The 16,723-nt window shown below is 52.4% G+C and overlaps 2 protein-coding genes and 1 long non-coding RNA gene across 3 annotated transcripts in view; 1 reads left to right on the forward strand and 2 right to left on the reverse strand.

Annotated features, from left to right (window-relative positions):
• Positions 1–1,354: 1,354 nt before the first annotated feature.
• Positions 1,355–5,183, reverse strand: RBM15B (RNA binding motif protein 15B). Its single transcript, XM_068157827.1, has one exon. The coding sequence runs from the start codon at positions 5,098–5,100 to the stop codon at positions 2,332–2,334; it is 2,769 nt and encodes a 922-aa protein (XP_068013928.1). The 5' UTR covers positions 5,101–5,183; the 3' UTR covers positions 1,355–2,331.
• A 221-nt stretch (positions 5,184–5,404) lies between these two features.
• On the reverse strand, positions 5,405–10,438 carry MANF (mesencephalic astrocyte derived neurotrophic factor). Its single transcript, XM_068157829.1, has 4 exons — positions 10,264–10,438; positions 7,715–7,842; positions 6,791–6,932; positions 5,405–5,708 (listed from the first exon to the last, which is right to left on the reverse strand). The coding sequence occupies exons 1-4, from the start codon at positions 10,349–10,351 to the stop codon at positions 5,524–5,526; spliced, it is 543 nt and encodes a 180-aa protein (XP_068013930.1). The 5' UTR covers positions 10,352–10,438; the 3' UTR covers positions 5,405–5,523.
• Positions 10,439–10,707: 269 nt separating this feature from the next.
• LOC137450866 (uncharacterized) overlaps positions 10,708–16,723 on the forward strand; it is a 48,667-nt gene continuing 42,651 nt past the window's right edge. Inside the window, exons 1-2 of the long non-coding RNA XR_010989667.1 lie at positions 10,708–10,860; positions 11,746–11,832. This is a non-coding gene — a long non-coding RNA (uncharacterized lncRNA). The remainder of the gene's footprint in view (positions 10,861–11,745; positions 11,833–16,723) is intronic.

The raw sequence follows: 16,723 nt of genomic DNA on the forward strand, positions 1-16,723 counted from the left end.
CAGGATACTCTGACAAAAAGCTCTAGTCGCTTTATGACTCTGGCCATAAGGGGCATTTAATAGCACTTGGTTTCAGATAACACTTAACGGTTACAATTGTTGACATTTTGGCACTGTCTACATTACAACAGCAGTGGGGACTGGGTCACAAGGTTAGAAGTCAGCGTCGCTGTAACCGTGTAAAACCAGAGGCAGTGCAGCTACCCTATGCCATGCAGCCATGGTGCCGTGGAGGGTAGTTCTGTGCTGCCCAGTGCAACCCAGCGTGGTGAGGCCAGAGATGCAGCTCAGCTGCTGGGAGTAATGGCAGTGCTCCTCTGCTCCCACAGCCGGCTTGGCATTCCCAGAGCCCTGCCACTGCTCCCAGCAGACGAGCCAGCTCTCCTCTCTCTGAACCGTGCCCTCATGGCCTTGGAGCTGTACTCGGGCCCTTACGGACAGAATTACATTTTCTGGGGTACAGAAGATGCATCATCAAGTGAAATACTAACCCCCTCACTACCTCATTAGAGTTACTTTTAATATAATCACAGTATTAAATGTTAAAAAAAAACCCCCAACAACAAACCAACCAACCCATACTCGTTGGTATCAATGCATTAAGCAACTGCTGATACATCATCAGCTGATGATGTTCCCCACTGTGAAATGGCAGGGTTAAAAAAGAAAAGAAAATGGGATCATTTGACTGAGTTATGCTCCCTGCTATTTAGGTTTTGAGACCAACCATTCCTGAGAGCAGAGTTTTACAAGGGCCTTTGGCAGCCATCAGCAAGCGAGTCTGCTGGGTCACGGAGACTGGGGCGAGACTCTGGTTCTCTCAGGACTTTGTTCACTTGCTTACCACTAAAACAACAACACAACCCCTGGAAAAAAATTAAAGAAGCTTCACCATTCTGTGTTTTTAAACCCTCCCCATACAATTTTCTGTCAGCCTCCCACAATCTACAGGCATCGTTTTCAAAACTAAAGTTATCCCCAAACGGAGCGGTGTGGATTGCTCACCTCAAATCTGAGCTAGTCCCCACATCCTGAACGCTGCTGGGAAACCAGAAGTGCAGCTGGCCTGGCTGCTCTCCTGAACCACTGTCCCCCACCACAGACAGAAAAGGTGATGGATCCAATCCCATCTTACATTTCAAATTTCGATCTCTGGGGTTTCCTGTAGTCACAGACAGGTTATTTGGAGTGAACTAACACATTTTTTTTTCAGACCACCAGACAAGGTTTCTCTTTTTCCCCTCCCCCTCTCCCCCCTTCTTCTTCTTCTTCTTTTTTTTTTGTCCCCTGTAAATTTTTGTTTTGTTTTGTAAGCCTACAACTAAGTTTCCATTCTAGGAAAAGAAAAAAAAACCCAAGTTTGCAGTTTTATTTTTCAGTAAAGGATTTCAGATAGTGCAACATGATTGACTACACAAACTGGCACCAAACCCCTTGTGCCCTTTCCTTGCTTGTCTACATCTAATGCAGGCCCAAGGGGGTCTCCCCTTCAGTTACTTTCACTTTCCTCCTGCCTTTTTTTCCCCCACCCCTTTATGAAAAGCAGGAATGTCAATCTTCATTGTTGTATCACCCAAGAACTGCTGACTGAGACACAGATCAGATGCTCTCAAACCTCACAGAACTGACTGCAGAGCTGCCTCCCTTGTAGCAAACTTTGCACCATCTACTAATTTTCTTTTGGTTGCACTTCCATCCTGATTCTTTTTTGTTCCCTTGCTAGCTGGTGTCCTGGGATGCTTCTGCTCTCAAATAGAGAATCAACAGGAATGCATCCAGACTCAAATTTATGAAACAAAAAGCAAACAGGACCTTATAGGAGGAAAAAAAAAAGGATAAAAAAAAAAAAAAGGATAAAGAATCAACCTTTCAACCTTCCAGTCCCTCATCCAGCACCAAGAACCCTCCCTTGCCCTCCCACCCTGCAGGACAGGTATGAAGAGATGGGGGAGGTGCGGGAGGCTGGGGGCTGAGAAACTGAAATGGGTTGGGGCCATCACCTTCCAGCTCCTGGCAGCACAGGGAACCAGCCCTTCCTGGACCACAAAAACTAGGATACTGCACGAGTTTAGAAATCCATCAGTGAACAAGGCTTTACTGACAACTTTTCAAACAGTTAAAAAATAAAAATACAGAACAACAGCGGACAGTGTCACATATTAAAAACGAATAAAATGGGCTCTATTTAAATGGTAGTAAAATTAATTAGAAACTAACAATCTTACCACTTTGACTGAGGTGTTTTGAGCCTCCACCAAAATGATCGTCCTTAAAAACAACTGGGGTGTGTGACACACAAAGAAAACATGGAATCTGAAAAGACAGTGTGGGCTAGGCAGTGTCTTTGACTATAACTATCACCATATGTTCTTCTTCTAACTTCCCCAATGTCCTTAGTGCTGACTGGAGGTACTGCTGAGAGAATTCACAAGGAGGGAAAGCGTAAAGCATGCCTGTGCTGTCTCTGCCCTTCGCCCCTCCCACGGGCAGGCTGATAACCCCAGCAGCCTGCTTCTGTTTCAAGTAGGAGACCAGATTCCTGAGAAGCCGTCGCTGCAGGCCAGGCTCTACAACAGGGAAGGTCCCCTCAGCCCCCGCCGGGGTGGACTGGGTTGCCAGGAGCACAGCGTAGCCGTTGGGGCTGCCTTGTTTGATTCGGCGAGTCACTTCATCCAGCTTAGGCTGGTCGAGCCGAAGTCTCTGAGCGATTTTGAGCTGCGTTAACTTCCCGCCAGACGAATGGTCTTTAAGGAGCCCGTTGATGACACCCAGATCGCCCTCCAGGATGTGCATAGAGGTGGGGAAGCAGCTGTTTTTAAGCACAAGAAGCCCATTCCAAGCAAGCTGCAGTGTCTGAGCGTATTCTGATAAATTCTTTAGCTTTTTGGTCTCAGATTTTGGCTCCTCGTGAGTTTTTGATTCCGATTCACCAGTTCGATGATTGCGTTCGCTGTCCCTTTTTTTGGGCTGGGGAGCATCAGATGCCTCACGGTGTGGTTTCTCCTCAGTCGCATGACGATTGTTCTGAAGGGAGTTACTCTGCTCTTTCTCAGCTCCAGATTCTGTAGTGTGATTCTCCTTGCGAGCCCTGTCTGGGCTGCGGTCTAAAGCTGGCCCACTGGCCTTTGTCCTGCTTCTGTCCTCGTAAGGTGAGTGAGTAGTCCTCCCGCGGTCACTGGAAAGGCTCCGGCGTTTCCGCCTCTCTTCCCATGGTTTGGGCACACCACGATCGCTGTCGCTGCCCCAGCGCTCTCCGCTCCGGCTACGCACCGATCGGCTGTAGCTCTCCAAGTTGTTTCGGCGCTCGGCATTCTTGGCAGGGCTGGCCCACTCTGCCTCTGCAAAGCTCCTGTCCCTGTCCGAGTACAGGAGGTGTGGAGGAGTCCTGTCTCGCACCCTCAAGTCTTGCTCTAGGCTTCTGTGTCTGCTGTACCCATCAGCTAGCAGTTCATAGTGCATGGGGAGCGGCGCAGGCTGGTACTGCTGCGGGTATCTCGTCTCTTCTGCTTTGGCAAAATCTACTCGAAGTCTCCTCTCTGGTCCGCCCAGAGGAAAGCCCCTCATCTGCGCGCAGGCAGCCTGGGCAGCATCCAAGCTTTCGTACTGGATGTAAGCGAAGCTGTCTCCTTTCACGTAGTCAATAGTCCTGATGCTGCCGAAGCGGTCGAATTCCCTTGCCAGGGCGGCCAAGGAAGTGCTCGGACCGAGACCTCCCACCCAGAGCCTGGTAGTCGGGTTGGCCTTCCCGTAGCCAATTTTGATAGGGTTCCTGCCAACAACGCGGCCTGACATGGCGACCTTGGCCCGATGTGCCATGTCCAAGTTTTGGAACTTGAGGAAGGCGTAAGCGCCGCCTTGGCCACGGGCAGGGCGCTTGATCACCACTTCTTCAATGATGCCGTACTTCTCAAAGGCACGTCTCAGCTCCACCTCCGAGACGTTGTGGTCCAGGTTGCCGATGAAGAGGTTGCGGGTCGCTCTCTGATCGTCCTCGGGCATCAGGTCTTCCTCAGCCACGATGGGGTAGCTGTAAGGGCGGCCACGCTCGTCGTACAGCCCATAGTAATCCAGGGCCCTCTCCCGCTCCCGGGAGAGCCCTATGGCGGCCGCTTCCAAGGCGAAGGCGGCAGCTGCAGCGTGAGCGTGCCTGGGCCGCGGCTCCCGCAGCAAAGGGCTGGTGACAGGAGAGAGCGATCTCTGCTTGTACTGGTAGGTGCTGTGGATGGGCGGCAGGTAGCCCAGGGGCTCCGGGGAGGGCGCCGGCGGGGGCGTGCGGCTCCTCCGGCCTCCGCGCAGATACACCGGCTCCACCTTGAGGGGCCGGTCGTAGAGGAGCAGCTGTCGAGCTCGAGCATGCCGGCGGGCGTCGCGGGCGTCCCCCGGGTGTCGGAAGTTGACGTAGGCAACGCGGCCGAGCTCGGGCGTGTGGGAGAGTTTGACACTGATGTCCCCGGCGCCCCCCCCCGCGAAGCGCTGGAAGAGGCGGAACAGGCCGTCCTCCAGCAGCTGATCGGGCAGGGCCGCGCTCAGCCCGCTCACCAACAGCGTCTTGTACTCACAAGAGCCGGGCGGCTCCCCGGCCAGGCCCGCCGAGCCCCCGAGCGGCGCCAGGAGCAACGAGGGCGCGGCGCCCGGCGGTGGCCCAGCCAAGAGCAGCGAGGGGGCCACCACAGCGCCCGGCAGGGCCTTGGCCTTGGGCACGCCGAGGGCCCGGGAGGACGAGGAGGAGGAAGAAGAAGAAGAGGGGGCGGCCTGGCTGCCGCCGCGGACGCCCGAGGCCGAGCCGCTCCCCGCCGGGCGGTGGTTGGAATCGCCGCCACCGCCGCCGCCTCCGGCGCGCTCATCGCCTCGATGGCTGCGGGAACTGGAGCCGCCTCCGCCGCTGCTGCTGCCGCTGCTGGTGGTGCCGCCGCCTCCTCCGCTACCGCCGCCGCCGCCGGGCGTGGACTTGTCCCGGCTGCTGCGGGAGGCGCCCGAGCTCCGGTGCGGGCCGCGCCGGCTGCTGCTCTCGCGTTCGCGTTCGCGGGGCCTCTTGGCGGCGGCAGCGCGACCTCCCCCAGCCCCGGGTGGGCTGGAATCCCGTTCGCTGCCCCGCTTCATGGCGCCAGGGCCCGCGGCTCAGGAGACGCCTCCGGCGGCCGCCGCCATCTTGGACAAAAGGCAGCGAAGGCGGCTCCGGCCGCCGCGCCGCGCGGGCTCTGCGTCATCGCCCTGCGTCCCGCCGCCGGGACGGACGGCCGCCACGTGACGAGAGGAGACCAATCGCGGGGGGCAGATGGTGGCGCGCTCCCGGCAGAGCCCCACCCCCTCCCTGCTGAGCCGAGGCGGCGCGCGCGGGGCCATTCCCGCCGGAGAGGCGCGCGGAGCGGGGGCGTTCCGCAATAACGTCACACGTCACGTGTCCTCCCGGTACACACCGTGGTACTTTAATGAGCGTCCCGTACAGCGCGCGCCGCCGCCGGGGCCGCGCATTGCGCCCTCCCGAGGCCCGGGTCGACCCCAGCCCAGCCGCGCCGCCGCCCCTCACAGGTCCGCCCGGGCGCCGGCAGCCCGCGGCGCGTACTTGGGCATCAGTTCGTGGATCCGGCGGATGAAGTCGGATTTCTCGGCGCAGCCCTTGCACGCTTCGCCCCAGTCGTCCAGGATCCGCCGCAGCTCCTTGACGCGCAGCTTGCGCAGGTCGGCGGTGCTCAGGTCGATCTGCTTGTCTGCGGGGAGAGCAGAGCGGCGCTCAGCGGGGGGGATACGGGCCACCTCCGCCCCGGGGAGGGGGCCACCCTCCGCCCCCGGGGGGCCGGTGCGTTCGTATGCGGAGAGACGGCGAGGATGAGCCCGGCAGTGAGGGGTCCGACGGCTGCTGGTGCTGCAGAACGCCTTGCAGGAGGCGAGGGAGCCAAAATGCAAGAGAGGGAGAAAGGCGCCAGGCTCCCGGGGGTGTAGGTTAGGCTTTTAGACAGCTTTTTAACGCTAAAAGTCGTTGTTAGAAGGCTGAAAGGTTGGTTGCAGCTTAGATTGTAGGAATTCCACAACAGCCCTGAAAGCCCCTTTATTATATGAGCAGCAATACTTAATTCTCTGGTCCACTGGATAAATAAAAGGCATCAGAGTGATTTCAGAGGGAAGATAGCACGTGACAACACCACAAAGCTTTTTAGGAAGCAACAGGACATTAGTACGAGAAACGAGAAGTAGAGACCCAGAAGGGCAGAGACAGAGGGAAGCAGACTGAAGGAGGCATTTCCAAGACTGTTCTTCATCTTCTCAGGATGAATATGCCATCTAGGAATGCGGGAGTTCAAGGAAGGTGGTAAGAAACAGCATGCTGAATGCTTGGAGCAAGAGAGAAGTGTTGGTCAACTGGCAAACTGAAGAGCAACAAGGACTACAGAGCTCAGCTAAAGGCTTGAACCCTGTGTGCTGGAGACATCACTCCAGGGTGTAGGACACATTTGGCTGCTCCCAGGACAAGCCCCACTGCACACTTTCCTAAATACAGTATGCCAGATAGTGATATGGGCATGGTGATACTGATATGCCTGGGATTGACTTACTCTAAGGCAGATCAGTAGCTCTGCAGGAACTTGGAAGGCTTACTAGCTGACAATCTTACCTGAGAATCTCCATAGAACTCTCTAGGATGTTCATGGACCGCAGCCCAGGTTGTGCAAACTAATTAGGCTGGTGATCTTGCTACAGACCTTGGGACTGAGTGGTTTTAGGGCACTGGTTTAACCCAAATGATCTATACCCCAGGAGTGCATGAGTATTTCCCCTTACGCTGGCCACTCACCGTATTTTAGTTCACAGATCTGACTGTCTTTCTTCTTTAGTTTCTCACAGATCTTTTCCACAGGGATGTGATGACTCATGGGCTTTGATACCTCATTAATGATTTTGGTAGCTGCATCACTTGTGGCCCCAATGTAATAGCACTAGAGGGAAGAAAAGAATACTGTGGTGATACATGGAAATAATGCTTCCAGAAGAGAGTTTTCCAACCATCATCTCTTCTGGATTGATTTTGCAGCTGAGTGTTTACTGTTACTGAACCTTTCCAAGTGACAGCTACAGGGGGCTGAGCTGTCTATCACACTGCTTTTAAAACTGTTGATGCTAGTTGTCTTGTTTCTCAGCTTTGAAAAATGAGTTGATTTAAGGATAAAGTCTTCTTCACTCAAGGAGAGAGACTTTCAGAAGTGTTCCCCCTCTGCATCTCTCATAGTACCCCTGTATGGCTCTCTGTTAAGAGAGTTGAGGGCCTTTTCCTTTGAGGATTTCCTTCTGGTTTTAGTTAGGGCAATTTAGTATTCCTTTGTTTAGTTTTCAGCTTAACAGCCAAAGGGCATAAACACAGTAACAGCTTATATAGCACCCCAAATACAGCTTAAGGGACAAGGAAGTCCTATAGCAAATAAAAGCTTTGTAATCCCCAGGGCTTCAGTAACAGGGAGAAACAAGATCAGCCAGTAAGATGTCTGTAGACAGATTCTTTGAGTTTTGGTTTTTTGTTTGGGGGCTTTTTTTAGGAGGTGAAGAGCTTGAACTCTTGAAGTACTCTTATAAAAAACAGAGGCCAGTTGTGGCCACGGAGCTAGGAAGACCAGCCCCTGGGAAGCCGTATCATGCAAACATGGAAGCAGTAGTTTCCCCATTTGCCAAGTGTTCTACAACTTGGTCCCTCCAGAAGCAAGTATCATTGACTTCTGCTACTTACCAGGCGGTTCTCTTTGCCTTTTGCTTCTTTGCAGGATTTCAAGAGCTCCTTTTCAATACTGGCAGGTGTGAATTCAACATCATTGTCCTTTAGACTCTGGTAGAACCTTCCCAGGAATGTGACACACACTGGAAGGGAAAATGGATGGAGTTATCTGCCACTGCAGTAATCTTGTGGCAGCTTTTAGAGGACACTTGTAGGTAAAGAGAATAAGGGGTTTGGAGAACAGAACTTCCAGAGCTGCATTAGCAGTTAATGACTTCACACATATTTCAGTCAGTCTTCCAGCAGCACACACGTGGCTCAACAACATGCCCTGGTGGTTTTGCTGGGTTTTTGACAGTCTGAGAAACCAGACCCAAGGAAGCATCCAGTGGCTTCTGCACACTGTCCTGAGTGAGCAGCAGGGTTCAGCTGAGAGGTACAACACAAAACGCTGCGCCTGCAAAGAAACGTACGCTTAATTTTCTGCCTTATCCTTGCTGCTTTGGGAAGCAACTTGTCAGACCACAAACTCCAAAACTAGTTTGGACTGAAACCCAGCTCTACACAATCCTGTTACTGACTCCACAGGTGCTGGTTTTAGTCATACAGCTGCCAGTGATTAGCAGGTTGGTTCAGTTCACAGGTGTATTATTTCCAAGAGGAAAGTATGTGATCACATACTATGTCCACTTGATGTGTTTCTCCTCTCTTCATTATTCCCACAAGCTTCAGAAGCAGGTTCAGATTCGAAAGAGGGAAGAGTCTTAAAGATAACAAAACTCCCACAAGTGTACCAGTAGTTGTGAGGCCAGATCCAAGTCCCTGCTGGTGGGAAGGGTATGTACTACTTAAGTCACTGTGCTTTCCCTTTGGCAGCAGTCGCTCCACATACTCTCCATCCTGGGCTCAGCATGCCTGTCTGTGGCTGGGAAGAGGACACACAGGTCCAGCTATTGCAGCATGCAAGGACTGTGCCACAGGGTGACTAAGGCAGGCACTGCAAGAGTCAGATTCCCTTCATGCTGCTGCTCACACAACTCGCTTGTGAACGCTGGCATTGCCTGGACCAAGAGCTCTGCAGCCCCACCAGTTCCTGCAGCAGGACCTGTGGATTCTCCCCACTTCCAGGTGAGAGACAAGTGCCTGCCTCTAGAGGAATGGCACAAATTATGTATTTTATGGTATTTTTCACCCCAGCAGAAGGCATTGGCAAATATTGCCATCATTAGCAACCTGTTTCAAGTCTGACACAAGCTGTAGCACAGGAGATGGGCAAATACAGAAAATGTAGCATGACCATCATGGAACCAACTAGAAATTTACTCTCAGTGTTTCAAAACTAGAATTATAAGATGGGCCATTTAGGACCACCCTTTACCTCACACCAGTCTGTTCCCAGTCACAGGCACACACTCATGTCCACTGTGTAGTGTTTGGAAGTGAAAACCTTTAGAAAGAATAAAGGTGCTGCAGGCATAAGTGACTTCAGTACCAGTGAGTACAGCATAGCAGGAACAAGTTTCCAGCCTAGTGCTGAGACAGCAGCTGAAAGTTTTGATTTACTTTGTTCTCTCCCCATCCTGCTGTCTTATTGTTTTCCTATGAAGAGGAGGAAGGAGTGAGCATTAGTACCACAAACTTCCAACCAGTTGCTGTAGCTGCACCTCAAGTTTTTGTTGTTTCACCCGAGGAATCTGTTCTGTCCCACTATGCAAGAGCAGTTTCATTTGCTGTGCAGTTCCACAGCTTCCACCCCAGAGTCTCTGGCATTTCAGTGGTGTGTAAAGCACCTAGTTTGATTTAGATCAGGCGAACACTGCTTTTGGCTTTGCACGTTAAAGAGGGGACACCCAATACTTCAGCGGTCGTGGACAAACCCGAGGTAAATGTAATACTGTGAGGAGTAAGGCTTGAGTCCAGGTGAGTGCGCTCGCTTCCTCCTGCTCCGATGCTCCGGCTCGGGAGGAGAGCGCTGGCCCGCTCACACACATCCAGCTGTGAGAAGAGACGACCCGGTCTCCCGGGTTTTTCTTTCCCATGGGAGTTCTGCGATACCGCTAACCCGGTGGAGAGGAGATTTGGCAACTCCTCAGCAGGGCTGCAGCATCTCCGGAAGGGCGGTCCCGGTCCCGGCCCCAGCCCCGGGGGAGAGGGTACCGCCGCCCACCCCGCCCCGCGCCCCCGGGGCTGGTGCTGCTGCCCCGCGGGGCCGCCAGCTATCCGAACCACTCAGCCGCCGCCAGGACACTGCTGCTTCCCAGCAGTGCTCCCGGCCCGGCGGCACTTGAGCAGACTTCGAAGACTTTTCTTGCTCTGGGTGGAACCGCTCCGGCCGGCCCGGCTCCAGCCGAGGCGGCGCACGGGTGTCATTGCCCTCTGTCGACGGGGTACGGGGCGTGGGGGTGCGACCGGAGCCCAGCCCCGAGGCCCACCCCGGTGCTGCTCCGCGTCCCAGCCCCTCACACGAACGGACGGGCTGGGCTGCGGAAGGCGGCGGTAAGGAGCGGCCTCACCACGCTCGCCGGGCCCGGGGCCCGCCCCCCCTCCGGCCCGGCCCCACTCACCCTCGCACTCCCCGTCGCGCAGGGCCCGGCTGCCGGCCGGCAGCAGGAGCAGGGCCAGCGCCGCCCAGAGCCCGTGGGCCGCCCGCATCCCGCTTCGCTCGGCAGCCCGCGCTTACTGCGCCCGCCGCACCGGCACCGGCACCGCCACCCCCGCGCCGGCTGCCCCCGTGTCACTGCCGCCCTATTGGTTCGCTCCCCTCCCGGCTTCCACGCTGCCCCCTCCCATTGGCCGCGTTGCGGCCTCCGCGGCAGAGCTGGCGGCCGCTGATTGGCAGAGGCGGCGGAACTTCGGCGCGTGGCGAGTTTCCCCACCTCCCTAGGCCGCCATTTTTGTTGAGGGAAAAAGTCCTCGTGCGTATCGTCGCGATTGCCGGCGGGCGCCATTTTGTAAACGGGCAGATTCTCACACCTGTGGCGGAGCTGTGTGGGGCGGCGCGGCGGGGAGGGATTGGTCTTTGTTGCGGTCATATTGACCCTGAGGCGGGGCCGAGCGGCAACCCGCAGGTTGCTGCTGCCCAGGGTGGGCCTCGGGAGCAAGCGGGACGCATGGAGTGTCCTTTATGTCTGCTGGCGATGTCAGGGGCCCTGTTCGGACAGGTGAGGCTGAGGGGACTGCCTAGGGTTGGCTGCCAGACGCCCCGGGGCAGCACGGCCTTTGGTGCTGTTGGGAGCTTGCCGGGATTCTGTTTTCCTGGGTTTTCGTGTGGGCTTAGAGCGTGTGTGGGGTGAGGGCGAGGGAGGAAGCTCGGCTGGGCAGAGGAGGAGCCGTCCCCTTGGGCGGCCATTGAGAGGGCTCTGCCTCCTGAGGGGAGCTGGAGGCGGCTGGGGCAGGGACAGCCTCCCCTCAGCCTTGCCCTCACTACCGCTCAATCCCTGTGCGGGCGGCTGGGCGGTATGCCTGAAGAGCCTCTGAGTTACGAGGGCCGAGTTCTTTGAGGCTCAGGGACGACTGAAGGCTGAGCCGTTGAAATAACGCCTGTGCATCCCCCCGCCCGGGCTCTTGGGTGGTCGCTTTTGCAGAGTCAGCGAAACTACTACAGATTTTGATTTTCGTTGTAATTCCTGCTTACTCTTCTGGTCACCTATAACCTTCTGTTCCCAAAGCCCTCACAGGCTGTGCTGGGAGCTACCTTGAATGATCACCGACCTTGTGAACTTATCACTTAAGAACCGTAGAATGGAAATAGTTGGAACAGACCTCTAAGGTCATCAGGTCCAAAAATCCCTTTGAAGTGTTAGGCTGCTTGAGAGTGCCTTGTCTTGTGGGGCTGTATGTTTAACTGTGTGTGTCCTGGGACATCAGTGCAGTAAAACAACATAGAAGCAAAGTCATGTAGCTCTCTGCTACAGCACAGCTTAGCTTGGTGGCTTCTCTTGGTACGGGAAGTCTTCATGAGGCAGCCTAGTTGTGCCTGCCCCAAGCAAAGCCGTGGTAGCAGCTGGGAGGAATTTTGTAGTGATTAAATCTGAATCTTCTTGCAGGTCATCAGCTGCAAATCATATGCCTGATGATGTGAGACAGGCAGGATGGGGAGAAGGGGCAGCCTTGTTCAAGCACAGTGGTAGCAGGTGAGTAGTAACTAGGATGCTGGCTTGGTGTGAATACAACACCTGTTGGTCAGATAGAGGAGGTGGCTTTTCACCTTTCTAGATCTTGTTATCTCTCAAAGTGTGTTTATTAAGATTGAAAATGATATTTTTGTTTTGTTTAAAAACAAGTCAGTCTATAATGGTTCCCAAAATTACTCCATATCAATATACTCTAGGAGGACTATTGACTTTTCTGAATTTGTGCTGATTGCTCACTAAAGTCTCTTAGTTGTGTAGAAAAAGAGTTAAACTGCCCTTATTTCTTACCAGGGCAGTGGCCAAAAGAGCTGCAAGAAGAGGTGGCTTGCTGATTAGCTGGGACTAGGAATTCAGAATTAGGAGAATTTAGGAGCTTTACAATAGAGAGGGCATTTACCTGTCAAGGGAGTTCAGTTATGAAACAGATCTTCAAATAAAGTAGGGGCTTTGTCAATTTTGACAGCACAGACTGTGACAGGACAGGGGTGGTTTTACTTGCTTTTGGACTGGGCTTTCAATATGGGATCCTCAGATGGCTCTAAGGAAGAACAAAGATTCATTTTTATATTTTCCCTTTTGTTTTATTTATGGCTAGAAAGGAAGGCAGCTAGAAAGGATTGCCTTCACTTCTGCTGCTTTTTTGACCCATGGTGAGGTTTCTGGGGTTCTCTTCATTCGCTGTCTCTGGAGCATTAGAGATTTGAAATCTGAATGTCTGAAATCTGGGTGATGGGCAGCTTGTGTTGATCCTGAGTGGCATTGGGACATTCTGTTACCAGTCTAAGTTAGATATAGAAAAAGGCAAGAACCTGTAAATAAAAAGGTTTCTTAATTTATCACTCTCAACAACTACCTGAAGGGAGGTTATAGACAGGCAGATGATGGTCTCTACTCCCAGGCAACCAGCACCAGAACAAGAGGACACAGTCTCAGGCTGCGCCAGGGGAGGTTTAGGTTGGATGTTAGGAAGAAGTTCTATACAGAGAGAGTAATTGCCCATTGGAATGGGCTGCCTGGGGAGGTGGTGGAGTCACCATCACTGGAGGTGTTCAGGAGGAGACTTGATGGGGTGCTTGGTGCCATGGCTTGGTTGTTTAGGTGGGTTGGATTGGTTGATGGGTTGGATGCCATGATCTTGAAGGTCTCTTCCAACCTGGTTTGGTTTATTCTAAGTTTATTCTAAATGTAGTCCTTGAGTTCCATATGTATATAGGCAGTAAGCAGAAGGCAGGCTGAGCCTCAGACACCTTTGTGCACAGGGTACTTTGAGTTGCCTCAGGATGCCACAGGTTCCTAGTGGCTATCTTCCCAATGGGGTTGGGCTGAGGAGATAGTTCTGGATACAAAAGTTGTTTGTTTGTACTGTTTAAACTCTCTTTAACAGTGAAACATGAGCTCCTTAACAACTAATGTTGGAGTTAGAACTCTATCTGCAGGAGAAAGTTTATCAGTAACTTGCTTCTTTGGAATAAAGAGGAATCTGACAGAGGGATGCAGTCTTCTTGTATGTGAGAACTTAAGGACAAAATGTGGGAGGAGTTTACATTATTACTAGGAAGATGCAAAGGGTGTAGGAGCTAGCAATGAGGGTTTCTATTCCTGTCATAAGTTGTTCAGTTAGACTGATGTGATAGACATGTAAGCTGTCTGTGGAGGAGGTCTAGGGAACAAATCTTATGAGAAACAGCTGAGAGAACTAGGGCTGTTGAGCCTGGAGAAAATGAGGTTTGTGGGGAGATCTTGTTGCTCACTACAGCTACCTGATACTTGGTCTGTTCAACCAAGTAACAAATGACAGAACCAGAAGAAATGGCTTTATGTTGAGCCAAGGGAAATTTAGACTGAATTTTAGGAAGAATTTCCTTGGTGAAAGGGTTAGCAGGCATGGGAACAACTTGCCCAGGACAATGGTGGAGTCCCCGTCCGTGGAGGTGTTTTAAGAGTTGAGTAGATGTAGTGCTTAGAGATATGGTTTAGTCAAGGACTTGTCAGTGTTAGGCTGATGAATGGAAACAGTGATCTTAAAGGTCTTTTCCAATCTGGGCAATTTTGTGATTCTGAGGTTGCTAAATGATACATCCATTACAGTTGCTGTACCCTACAGGGTACTGTGAGGGAAAGAGGTGGTTGTGTTTGTTCCTCATGCTCCTGGAAGTGTTTGGCTGCGGGTTTAGAATTAGAATAAACCAGGTTGGAAGAGACCTTCGAGATCACCACCTCCAACCTATCATCCAACACCATCTAATCAACTAACCCATGGCACCAAGCACCCTAGCAAGTCTCCTCCTGAACACCTCCAGGAATAGAATAGAACAGAATAGACCAGGTTGGAAGAGACCTTCAAGATCATCATGTCCAACCTATCAACTAATCCAGCCCACCTAAACAACTAAACCATGGCACCAAACACCCTATCAAGTCTCCTCCTGCACACCTCCAATGATGGTGACTCCACCACCTCCCTGGGCAGCCCGTTCCAATGGCCAATCACTCTCTCTGTGTAGAATTTCTTCCTAATCTCCAGCCTAAACCTCCCCTGGTGCAGCCTGAGACTGTGTCCTCTTGTTCTGGTGCTGGTGCCTGGGAGAAGAGACCAGCCCCAGCCTGTTTACAGCCTCCCTTCAGGGAGTTGTTGTATTAGCTAATACTAAAGAAGTGAGACACTGGGGATTAGGAGAGATACTGTGCCAGTGAATAACCACAGCTTTAGAGCTGAAGCATGTGGCTGAGTCATGAGTGCACCTCTGGTGACTTCTGGTCAGCTTTTTGCAAGCTTCAGGAACTAGTTGTGATGATACCACAGAACACTGTGATTATGGATAGGTAACCTGCTAGGAATTCAGTGTTGCATGTGATTGCATAGAATATAGAGCACAAGCACACTCTTCTCCAGGTTTTCCAGTGGAGGCTAGGCAGGCAATTGTATCTGAGAAAGGTGAGTGATCTTAAAAGTACCTAACTAGAACACTCCTTTTTCAATTTTGCATGTGGAAAAGGGTGATCAGAGAGAGAGGGAGCTATTGGAGAGCAGCAGAAATTGGATCCAGCATTTAAACAGTTTGCTTGTTTTTCCCAAAGCTGGGACTGAGGGTGTTTCTAACCAGGCAATTTCTGTAGCTGAAAATGTTCCCCATGGGGCAAAGGAAAAAAACCAAAAGGTGAAGCAGGTAGCTAATAGTACAAAGGGGAGATGTGAGCAGGGTAGGGGTAACAGGGGAGTTCAGGTATGATCAGCTCTTACATAGTGGTCTGATCAAGTCAGATTCATAGAATGGTTTGGGCTGGAAGGGTTGATGTAGTTCCAACCTCTGTGCCATCGTGAAGGACACCTTCCACTAGACCAGGTTGCTCAAAGCCCCATCCCACCTGACTTTGAACACTTGCAGGAAACAGAATCACTCACAGAATCACCAAGGTTGGAAGAGACCTCAAAGATCATCAAATCCAAGTCACCACAGACCTCATGACTAAACCATGGCACCAAGTGCCACATCCAGTCCTCTCTTGAACACCTCCAGGGATGGTGACTCCACCACCTCCCTGAGCAGGACATTCCAATGGTGAATGACTCTCTCAGTGAAGAACTTCCTCCTCACCATGAGCCTAAACCTCCCCTGGCACAGCTTGAGACTGTGTCCTCTTGGTCTCTTCTCCCAAGCAACCAGCACCAGAACAACTCCCTCCTGGCTACAACCACCCTTCAGGTAGTTGTAGACAGCAATAAGGTCTCCCCCAAGCCTCCTCTTCTCCAGGCATCTACAGCTTCTCTGGGTGACCTGTGCCAGTGCCTCACCACCCTTGCAATAAAAATTTTTAACTTAAATCTGATCTAATTCTCCCTCTCTTTCAGTTGGAAACCCATCACCCCTCATTAGGGGTGTAGTGATAGGACAGTTTCTCCCCCAGCCCAGTCTTTCTTACATGCCCCCTTTTAGGTCTGGAAGGCTGCTGTAAGGGCCCAGGCTGCTCCAGGCCAAACAATCAATCACTACAGGCTAGCAGGGCACTGGTGGCATGTTTAGAGCAAGCAGGAGAGTTCCTTTAGGTGAATCTGCAGGGATTAGCATTGTTGGAGGTTTTAAGTTATGTCAGTGGCAGAAGTGGTACATCCAAGGTGAGACTGCTGTATGGGCACTGTGGGCTCAGAATGCACGTCTGGATGAAAGGGGCTCAGCTCTGGTGTTTGCAAGGACGATGATCTGTTCTGTCAGGGTGGAGGTGAAACCAGGTTAGTTTGGTGGAAAGATGTCACGCAGTACTGTCCTCAGTATGCCACACAGTACCACTGTGAGTAAATGCCAAATAGAAGCTGATGTGTAATAGAACAACAATGCCACATTTGGTTTTAACTTATGTGGAATTAATTGTGAAGCCTGTGGAAAGGGAGCAGCAGTACATGAACCATCTCTTAATTGCAAAGAGAAGACCCCGAAGCTCAGTGTGGTGGTTTAGGCTGGGTGCTGGCCTGGATGCCACTGCACAGACCACACCTGGGAGGTCCCACAAGGGTCCAGCCCACTGGGTGGTCACAGCAAACCAGGTATTTCCCCCACAATTCTCTGCTCCCCTATAAAACATCCACACAGGGTCCCTACTTCCTCTTTTGTGTCCCCCCCCCCCTGCTGCTGCCTAGGTAAAATGGTGTGAGCTGCCTCCCTTGGGCCTGCCCAGGCCCAAGGCTGGGTTGGGGGGAAGAAAGAGCCGGGGTGGGGGGGTGGGTGTACCCCCAGGTGGGGATGGGCCATTCTTGGGTATGTTGGACTCTCTGATCTTTGAGGTCTCTTCCAACCTTAGTGATACTATGCTGTTTGGAATCTGTCATGGTGCTTGTGGTTCTCTGTAAAACTCTCATTGTTGGGTTTATTTGTTTGTTTTTCCATTTGAACTTCCC

This window comes from Melanerpes formicivorus, unplaced genomic scaffold (genome assembly GCF_026170545.1).
Source record: "Melanerpes formicivorus ecotype bairdi unplaced genomic scaffold, bMelFor1.0.p_v2 SCAF_38, whole genome shotgun sequence".
Lineage (NCBI taxonomy): Eukaryota > Metazoa > Chordata > Aves > Piciformes > Picidae > Melanerpes > Melanerpes formicivorus.

Coding starts and splice junctions, on each gene's coding strand:
- RBM15B (XM_068157827.1), bottom strand. CDS start 5,100: ATGAAGCGGGGCAGCGAACGGGATTCCAGCCCACCCGGGGCTGGGGGA.
- MANF (XM_068157829.1), bottom strand. CDS start 10,351: ATGCGGGCGGCCCACGGGCTCTGGGCGGCGCTGGCCCTGCTCCTGCTG. Junction 6,933..7,714: donor AAGGCAAAGAGAACCGCCTG/GTAAGTAGCAGA, acceptor TCTTCCCTCTAG/TGCTATTACATTGGGGCCAC. Junction 5,709..6,790: donor GATCTGTGAACTAAAATACG/GTGAGTGGCCAG, acceptor CTCTCCCCGCAG/ACAAGCAGATCGACCTGAGC.